The sequence below is a fragment of the Mastomys coucha genome, unplaced genomic scaffold (genome assembly GCF_008632895.1).
Source record: "Mastomys coucha isolate ucsf_1 unplaced genomic scaffold, UCSF_Mcou_1 pScaffold6, whole genome shotgun sequence".
Classification (NCBI taxonomy): Eukaryota; Metazoa; Chordata; class Mammalia; order Rodentia; family Muridae; genus Mastomys; species Mastomys coucha.
In genome coordinates this window covers 122,296,041-122,306,385 of record NW_022196912.1, presented here as the reverse complement: position 1 = coordinate 122,306,385, position 10,345 = coordinate 122,296,041, and the positions used below count along the sequence as shown (strand labels likewise).

The window sequence follows — 10,345 nt, the reverse complement described above, 5'->3', positions numbered from 1 at the left end:
TCTAAATTGACTAGTTCTATTAAAGTAACTTTGTTTTAGAGGATTTATTCTTTTTCTGAACATGACTATATGCACCACATGCATGTCAGAAGAGGGGATCAGATACCCTGGGGCTGGGGTTACAGGCAGTTGATACCCTGGGGCTGGGGTTACAGGCAGCTGTGAGCAGCTGTGTGGGTGCTGGGACTGAACCTGGATCCTCTGCAAGAGCAACAAGTTCTCTTAACTGCTGAACCATCTCTCTAGGCCCCTAAAATAACTTTGGTATTCCAATAAATGGATATAAGTAAATAAAAGGGCCAAAATAAAAAAAAAATGTTGATCTGAGGCAACTTCTGTGTCACCCCACCCCCCAAACCCCATCCACTTGGGGTGTTCTGAGTGAAAAGGTCTCATGGACTCCTGATGAGTTCGGAGTCAGAGTCTCCATTCTGATGCTCTTGCAGATTGGAGAATCCAGAATCAATGGTATCTAACCCAGACAGGGGTGGCCAGCAAAACCTGCACCAAACCCGACAGAAAATCACCTCAGAGAGAACAGGATAAATTGGGAGAATCACCATGCTTCAGAGGCTAAGGACTGTCACACAGCGCATGCAAGTATTTATCATCACATGCACACACTTCAGATCCCAATGCCCGGGACACTCTTCACTCTGGGTTTAATGAAGCTTGACTTTGATAAGAGCCACGAATGTACTCATCCCCAGGCACACTGGTCCAGCCACTGCTCCTGTGATGGTTGGGATGTCCTCTATGTGGACCCCATCCTCCCTGATTGTATTCAGATCGGCTCACCCAAGACTGCCATTGATGCAGGCTCTCTTAATGTCCCCCCAAGTGACCTCATATACTTCTGCCAATGCCAGAGAGCCTCAAGTGCACTTCATCTGACTCTTCATCCATCCTGGTCCTTTGCCTGCTTGCTTACCACTACGTCTAGCAGTACAAACTACCATTGTGAACTGCCATGGCAGGCTCTCGATTATCTGACCTCATCTTCTATATCCACCCCACGAGGATTCTCCTGGCCGGCCAGAAGTGTCTCAGCACCTCATGAGCTGTCTCCCCTGAGCCTCGCCTCCAGCTCTTCCCTCCTCTTCTCTTCTCAACCCCTTGCCTACTCTAGCCTCTCACCCAAGTTGCCTGTTCATCCCGTGGTGATCACAAAGGCAGATTTAAAAGGCAGCCGCCTGCCCTTCCTTAGAGCATAGGGAGTCAGGAATGGTGGAGTTCAGAGTGAAATGGAAAGTCACTGTGCTAACCCAGTAAGAAGTGGATCAGCCCAGCCAGGGTGCTAGGACTAACGCCCATATAATGGCATTTCTGAAAGCCAGAGAACTAGAGAGCCCGCTGTGGGTGCTGACAGTGCGTGTGAACAGTCTGTTGAGGTCATGTGGTGGTTCCGGTCCAGTGAAGAATGCCTATGAGTGATGCTTCCTTACCTCACCATTAAACACTGCTGACTAGGACAAAACAATACGTTAACTATGTGCCGTTGTGTACTATGAACGGGGACGGCCTACGTCCACAATCAGTACGAGGGGAAGCAATGCTGCTTGCAGACACGTTAGGAGCACAGCACACAATCACCAAGCCCAGAGGTGCGTGCTCGTGGGGAGAGGTCAGCGGTGCAGGGCTTCATGCCAAACAGGGGGCACTCCAGAGGATGCCTGAGAGCTCTCTCCAGATCTTTTAGACCTCCTACAATCAGACGGTCCAAATCACAGCCGCATGTTGAAGCCCATCCAAGTGAATGTTCAGAGGTGCATTGAATTTAAGGCAGATAACAGAAATGCTGTCATGCGTGGAGGCCTCTGACTGCATGAGAACAGCTCTGGGCTGGGGCAGCAGCCGTGTGCAGAGAGCTGTGGGCTGGGAGGCTCTGCCTACCTTTGCAGTGTGTCACCCGACGCTTCCCTTGGGGTTTCGGAGACTGAAGGGCTAGACAAAGAGATGGCAGGTACAGCAAGTGTGGCTGGCCTGTCTGCTGGGGTGTTACCCTGGCCCCCGAGAGGACAAGGGGACAAGAGGATGTTGCATGTATCCTGACGTGTATGCTTAGGTTGCATGCCTGTGGGTTTGAGGTCATTACATTTTTGGGGATTAATCTTTATTTTGTGTGTGGGGGGGGGAGGGAAACTGGAAAAACTAAAACCAGATGAATTTATTTAATTACACATTTGTAACTTTTTTCGTGTTTAACTTTATCTTAAAATACAGTTAATATGCTAAAAAGAGAGAAAGCAGTATCTGCTTTCTTAGAAAGTGTGATTTAGAGATAGCCATTTATGAAGTACTAATGGCTTGCAATTTAGGAAATTAGAAGCAGATGGGAGCAAGGATCTTGAAGAGGGTAGAACAGCTTTACGGAGGGCAGAAGGGCAGGAGAGGTCGGTGGGGCAGGTAGGGACCAAGGGCATCCTTACTGAAGTTCCTGCTCTAACCCTCACCGACCTCCACGTGGGTCTGAGTCGAGTCGCTATGCCTGTCGCCTGTCTACTGGTGACCCTGCTGTTATCGGTGACACTCACAAGCACCAGACCTGTTTCCTGAGTACCAGTGGCCTGGCTCTGAGGTTATCATTGTCTGTTTCCCACTCAGTCAAGTTCTAAATTATATCCCCTCTCCCTGAATCTGAGAATGAAACCAGAGCTTACCTGGACTGAATGCAGGCTCCTTGGGTTTGCTGTGAAAATAAAAAACGAAAAACAAAAAACACAATATTTATTTATTTATATGTGTGTAAAATATATGTATATATTTGCACATATATGTATGTATAGATATGTGCTTGCATGTATGTGGACATACATGTATGCATGTTCATGTGGAGGTCTGAGGACACTGTCATGCTTTTCCTTGGTTATGCCCTGTCTCCCATATGAAGGCAGACTCCCACCAAACCCAGAGCTCTCTGCTTCAGTTAGTGTGGCTGGCCAGCTGCTCCAGAGAGTGCCCATCTCTGCCTCCTCACTCTGGGTTTACAAGAGTACTATGGTGCACAGCTGGCTTTTCTGTGGCTTTGGGGATCTGAACTCAGCCACCTGCTGTGTTTTACCTGCTAAGCCATCTCCCCAGCACCACCACATATTTTTTAAAGGGCACCTGGGGCATTTCCTCTCACACCTCCACAGCCCCATGCTACAGCCATTTTCCACATGCATGGTGTGTAAACAAGGCAAATCTCATTGCAAAGGAAACGTGTACATATATAAAATGTTCAAAATTAAGTGAATAAAATTGTAATCCTGTTTAAGAACAAATATGGGTTAGAGACAGCTGGCTAGTCAAGGTGAGAGTGGCCCTGGCTAATGTGTAAGATTGACTTTAACTTTTCTTCTCTCTTCCATTTAAGGAACTTACTTAAAATGAGCAGAGTCCTATTTCCGGCTACAGAGATACTTACACATTCATGCTTATGGCTGCACCACTATTCATAACAGCAAAGGGTGGAACCAGCTATATGTCCATCAACAGAAGGGCTGGAACCAGCCAGATGTACATCAATGGAAGGGCTAGAACTAGCAGTATTTCCATCAACAGGAGAGATGGAATCATCCAGATGTCCATCAATCAAAGAATAAAAATGAAGTACAGACATACAACAGAGTTTTATGCAGTTGGACACCATGGGGAAGAGCTGCAGTGGGCAAGTGAGTTCCCTGGAGATGGCCCCTCATCCTGCTCAGCTGTGACAGGTGAGGTCTGGTACAGCACAGTCTCAGAGACTTCATCCCAGGGCTGATGGCTTCTTGCTACAGATGTGCTTTCTCCTGTTTGTCACTGCCATAGTCCTCATTCATGTGGCTTGGTGTGAGTGGACACTGAGGGACCCTGGCTGCCTAGAGCCTGGTGTGATTACTTCCTGGGTGATGGGCCACTCTGTTGGGCAAGTTTCAACATGAATATGAAAATTCTTGAGATAATGCTGTCTAAATGAATTAATGATTTTATGGAATTTCTGACTTGATTTAAGTAATCTTTAAAGAAGGCTAGTTTGATTTAAGTAATTTTGGGAAGTTAGGGTAGTTGATAGAAAATGTAAAGTTAGGGAATTAGGACAGTTGATAGAAAGTTTTAAGTTAGAATTAAGAATAAAGTCTGCCCTTCCTTCCAGATAGAATGGCAAAAGGTGCTCGAGTTAGAGAAAGAAGTTCAGCAAGCATGTGTGCATTACAAGCTCATAACTGCAGAAGCGAGAAGAATCAGCTAATGATCAAAGTAAGGACACACTCTAGGATGGGCCTGAGTTCTCAGGTCTTGTGATCTAGGGTCGAGGTAACAGGTTTTCAGTGTGCACCAGGAAATAATCAGGTTACAATAAAGAGCAAATAATTCCATCATGGATATAAGAACAGAAAATAGATGATTAGCCAGCCTACTCAACTTCAAAAATAAGACATAAGAAAAATGACTTGCTTCTTAGTAGGTGTAGGTTGTCGCTGACCAACCATGAGGAAAAATTTGCAGTTATAGACTTGGCTTGTTTAAACTTTATCAATTAATGACTAAAAATTACTGCTTTGAGGTCACTATGAGATTTTGGAAAGAAAGATAGAGGAGAATTGTTTAGTTAGATATAAGTTTCATATAAGGGATAAGTAATCAATATCCTGTTGTAATTTTCTTTTGTATTTTTGTAGAGTGTTTTTATGTTGATTATCTCTGGAGAATTTGTAACTGTGGCTATGAGGTAATTTTCTTCCTAATAGAAAAAACTGTCTCTAGGGGCTTAAAAAGAGGGTTAAGAAAAGAAATAACTTGAAGGAACTTGTCCTTGCTCCAACCATACCTTGTGTGTGTATGTGTGTAAATTGTGTATGAATGTTTGATTCCCCCATCCCTTCTCTAACCGCTACAGCCCCTGTTAAGAATCTGGATCCACCTATATCAGCTGCTCTCAACACTGACCCCTCATAGGTTGCCTACCTCAGTTTACCCTCTGGTACCAAAGCTGGTCTTTGGCATTGGAGCTGCAAAGAAAAATGAAATTTACAGGAAATGTATGGGTCTGGAATATATTGTGTTAACTAAGATAACATCGCTCTAGTTAGGGTTACTATTGCTGGGATAAACCACCATGACTAAAGCAACACAGTGGGGAAAGGGTTAATTTCAGGTTACACTTCCAGGTAACAATCCATGCCTGAAGGAAGTCAGGACAGGAATGGAGGCAGGGCAGGAACCTGGAAGCAGGAGCTGATGCAGAGGCCATGGAGGGGTGCTGCTTATTGGCATGCTCCTCATGGCTTGCTCAGCCTGCAATCTTACAGAGCCCAGAACCACCAACCCAGGGATGGCCCCGCCCACAATGGGTGGTCCCTCTCCCATCAATCACTAATTAAGAAGTGCCCTACTGGCTTGCCTGCAGCCTGACCTTATGGAGGCATTTCTTATTTGAGGTTCCCTCCTCTCAACTATGTCAAGTTGACATAAAACTAGCCAGCACACACATTCTCTCTAATGTGGATCCTAGCTTGCAATGTGTGTGTGTGTGTGTGTGTGTGTGTGTGTAATTGGGTATAGGCTATGGAATCTACATCTATTTATTTATTTTATGTATATGAGTACACTGTAGCTGTACAGATGGTTTTGAGCCACCATGTGGTTGCTGGGATTTGAACTCAGGGCCTTTGGAAGAACAGTCAGTGCTCTTACCCGCTGAGCCATCTCTCCAGCCCCAGCTATGGAATCTAAAAGGAGACCATAAGAGGGGAAGAGTGAGGAAGGGCTATAGAACATATGCAATACAAAAGTGGGAAGGTCGGGATACATGAGGACAGGGTAAAAGTGGAAGAAAAGAGAAAGGAAAACTAACAAACACATTTTAGGTGGGCTGGAGAGATAGCTCAGCAATCAAGAGTACTATCTCTTCTTTTAGAGGACCCAGGTTCACTTCTCAGCACCTACAAGGCAGGTCGGGTCAAACCATTTCTAACTCCAGTTCCCCAGGATCCAATACTCTCTTCTTTATGGAGCACAGGCATACACGCAGGCAAAATTCTTATGCACATAAAATTAAATTTAACTTAAAATTTTTAAGTTGAAACATTTTATTGGCAAATGCCATAATAAAACATAGTACTGTATACATTGTTTTTTTTTTTTTTTTAAATCATCAAAGTCTTGATGAAAGAACTTGTGGGTGTAGACTTTGTGGGCACATCTCTTGTAACTGTTCTAAGGATGACAGGAGGGCAGAACAGAGGCCACCCCTTATGGGGACATCACTGCTGAGCACAGCCATCCTCGGTGCCCATCACGCAGGAGACAGTGACAACCTGTGACTGCGCCTGGGAAATCAGAGCCCCAGAGGGTTGGAAGGAAATGGCTCAGTTGGACCGTGGTCACTTTTTGGGCAAGCAGAACTTGTGAGGGAGGCACCAGATGAAGAACAAGAAGAGTGTGTGGCCTCAGAGCCACTTCTTCTCACTGGGACCTCCCTGAAGCCGCCAATGGGAAGGTGGTTACATCTCCTTTGTAGACAAGAGCCTAGAGACTGTTATGGTTGACCTAAAGGGCCATCAACTGGAAGCTTGGTCCGTGGCAGCAGTGCTGAGTGACCCCAAGAGGTCAGGTCATGGGTGCACCGTGACCATTAATGGGTTACAGTCAAGAGGTTGGATTAAAGAGACACAGCAGACACAGACTCTCAGGGAGGGCAGGGCACGTGAGCCACTCCTTGCATCCCAGCTGGAGATTCCAGCTATTTGCCCTCCACTTGCCAGCTCTCCCAGCCTTAAGCTATGAAACAAAAGAGAAGAACGGAAGCCATAGCCACATAGCCACAAGGAACGCTGGTTTCATCCAGCGGTTCTCAACCTTCCAATGCTGCCACCTTTAATACAGTTCCCTATGCTGTGGTAACCCCCAGCCATAAAATCAGTTTGTTGCTATTTCATAACTGTAATTTTGTTAATGACGATATCTGATATATAGGACATCTGATATGCGACCCCTGTGAGGTCACTTTAATCACCTCTTAAATGCTGCTAGAGACAATCTTTGGTTGCTTGAATTAAAAAAAAAAAGCAGATCCATTCCTATTACCACCTCATTATTTATGCACGCACATCTGTGGGGTTCATATACTTGTTAGCTAGGTGCGTGTGCCTGTATGCGTGCGTGTGTTTGTGTATTGTGTATGTATGTATGTATGTATGTATGTATGTATGTGTGTGTGTATGGCCAGAGGCAAATGTCAAATGACTTTTCTTGATCATTCTTTGTAGCAGGAACTGCAGTGGGGCCACCTCTGTGTAAACAGTGGGGGCCAAGCAGCTGCAAAGGCATCTCCTGTAGGAGGACCTAATTGAAGACTGCCTGAGAGACCAGGGATTGCTGGCGCAGACAATGCCAGCCAATGGGGAACTGCAGTTTAGAAGAGATGCTTTCTTGGGACCAATGGGGTGGAGGGTATTAAAGGAGCTTGCAGCATGTTCAGATGAGCTTGCTATGGCGTTTCTCGCCTGCTCCCAGAGTCTGTGTCATTGACCCCCCTCCAACCCCAAGGGCAGGTAGGGTCAGGCTGAGTAGTCCAGGGCACAGGCGGCAGTTCTTCACCCTTTTTTTTCCCCTGGGACAGAATCTCTCGCTGAACTCACTGACCTGGCAAGGTTCATCAACCTATGAGCTTCAGGGATCTCTGCCCTCCCTAATATTATGGTTACAGGCACAGTTACCACTATGTCCAATTCTTTTTATGAGTTTTGGGAATCTAAACTCAAAACCCAAGTGTTTATGTGTTTTAGTTGGGGTTACTGTTGCTGTGACAAAACACTGTGACTCAAAGCAACTTGGGGAGGCAGATTTATCTTTAGCTTACAACTCTGAGGTCACAATGTGTCACTGAAGTCAAGGCAGAAACTCAGAGCAGGGACCTGAAGGCGGGAGATGATGCAGAGGTCCTGGAGAGGTGCTGCTTACAGTTGATGCCTCACGTTTTCTCGAGCGCCCAGGATCACCAGACCAGAGGTGGCCCCACCCACAGGGAGCTGGGCCCTCCCACATCAAGCATCAATCAAGAAAATGCCCCAAAGGCTTGCTCACAGAATCTGGTGGGGGCATTTCCTCAACTGAGGTTCCCTCTTCCCAAATGACTCTAGCTTGTGTCAGGCTGACATAAAACTAGCCTGCACATTGTCTTTAACTGAGCATCTCCCTGAAATCACCTCTTTTCTCCTGAGTTCTAACTTGAAATGCAATGCAAAGTACCTGGACTAGAAGTCACCCTTCAGCCCATGCTGCATCAGGGAAATCACCCCTTGTTATCCTTGATGTCCAGGCCACTCTGAGCATGTGTGGTGTGGGTGGTGGGATAGTCACACGCACTTCGACACAAGCTTGACTCAAACACACACAGCAGAATTTGCTGTCGGCGAAACTTTCTAAACTCTGAAGTATGGCCAAGGGGCACGGGACTGTAAAAACTGTTTGGCCTTCCCATCTCAACGCTGGGCTTCCCTTTTGATATATGGCCCCAGGCAAGCCATTTCTAACCCCTCAGGTGAGTAGCTCTGGTCTCCAGCCTGTAGCTGGTGTTCTGTGGCCTTGCCGGGAGCACTCCAGTCTTCGGCATTGGCTTCCGTCTCTTCTCTTGGACATCAGCCTGCAGGAGACACAGGGCTGCTGCTTGGGTCTATCTAGTGGCCACTTCCCGTGAGGCCTTCTTGGGTGTCCAGCCAACACTACAGTCTTCCCTCAGGGCCTGCTCCCCACAGTCTGAACTCCTGCCCCACCCTGGGTCATTTTTGTCTATAGCACTTTGAGCCCTGTTTTATTTTGCTTCCCCCCTGGGCAGAAAGGCCCACGAATATAGGATCTTCATCCTGCTTACTGTTGAAACTCCAGGGCAGAAAAGAGGGTGACCACTGCGTGGCACGAGGAGCAAGTCCTGCAGGCTGCTTCTCTCCTCACACACGGCAGATGACCTGGTGTGCCTTAGAACGCCTCTTGCTATACCCACCCACATTCCTCTCCAGTCCATTCTGGGCACTCCCTGAAGGTCTATGGAAAAGGAGTGTGTGAGAATGTGGGATTCCCCTTTGTCTGGATCTCTAGGAATCTGACCCGTCAGCCGGCCCACTCTGGGCCTTTGATGAGTCCCCTCTTCCTATAAAGCCAAGTGTTTTCTTTCTGACACTCTGCCAAAAATGCAGCACGGGCCTGTCCTTTGAGGGGGGCCTGCCCCCTTTCCCTTTTCTTGCTTTGTTTTAGCCCAGAGTACAGTGGCTTCAGCTTTGTGTCAGACTTAAAATAGCTGTCTTTCTGTGGCTCACCTGACTTGTCCCCACTGTCCGGGCATGATTGACAGTCTTGTGATCTGTGTGCCCTGCAGAAGCCAGAGTCCTGATTCCACATCACTTATGCATTGGGCTCACAGGCAGTGGGAAGAAAGATGATAGAAGGGCAAAGAAAAAGACAGCAAGGAAAACCTCCTGCGGTCTTAGGAGCAGGATGCAGGAGCCAGGCAGGAAGCCCAAAGACAAGACCTTTTCCTCACGCTGAGAGTCACCAAGGCAAAAAGATGCTCAAGCCTTGAACCTCGCTGCCCCTATCACGTCAGTGGTTCTATGCAGTTTCCAGAAATAGGAAAATGCAGTTACAGGCACTGGGGAGGTGCCCAGGTCATTAAAGTGCCTGCCACACAAGCATGAGGACCAGGGTCCAGATCCCTAGTACCCACACAGAAAAGGTGGTACTGGTAGAGGAGGGGTCTGGGGGAGAGAGAGAGACAGGAGGATCCCTGGGAGTCTGTGCCTAGCCAGCAGAGGCAATCGTTTAACTCCAGGTTCAATGTGAGACCCAGCCTCAAAGCTGGGTAGGAACTGATTGAGGAAGAAAACTGATATTAACTTCTGTCTCACACACATGTCCACACAGGTGAGTACACACACACACACACACACACACACACACACACACACACACCTATAGACAATGGTTCACCAAAAGGAGAAAGTTCACAGGGGAATTCAAACCCTCATGGGATGATGCTCAGATCTCCACGAGTCTGAGAAGTGGGAATGGATTCTAGGAAAAACTGACACAGGTGGGCACAAAAGCCAAAAGTGGTGGAAGAGGCATCAAGGGCTACACAGGCTGCTTCTCCTCGGTAAGCTTTGCTTCTTCATCCACAAATTGGACAGAGCCACCTCAGGATGCTAATGACTTCCCACTTGGCCAATTTCACCCACAAGAAGCCACTTTAAGAGACTCCAGCACAAAACACTAAGGCTAAAGTGTGGTGCTAATGATCAGCCTCTAGGTGGTGCTCCTTACCAGTTTCTTAAACAGTTCTAGACATGTATAATTATACATATATATGTATATATATATATAT

The 10,345-nt window shown here is 46.9% G+C and overlaps 1 protein-coding gene across 8 annotated transcripts in view; it reads right to left on the bottom strand.

Moving 5' to 3' along the window:
- The window catches only part of Eml1 (EMAP like 1), a 180,937-nt gene that overhangs the window by 30,190 nt on the left and 140,402 nt on the right, over positions 1–10,345 (bottom strand). For 6 of the 8 annotated variants that reach the window (XM_031355391.1, XM_031355395.1, XM_031355389.1 and 3 more), the window contains exons 5-6: positions 2,661–2,689; positions 1,894–1,944 (exon numbers count right to left, since the gene is read on the bottom strand). In XM_031355391.1, the coding sequence (XP_031211251.1) occupies positions 1,894–1,944; positions 2,661–2,689 (80 nt within the window). The remainder of the gene's footprint in view (positions 1–1,893; positions 1,945–2,660; positions 2,690–10,345) is intronic. The other 2 variants (XM_031355393.1, XM_031355392.1) reach the window with 1 other exon arrangement.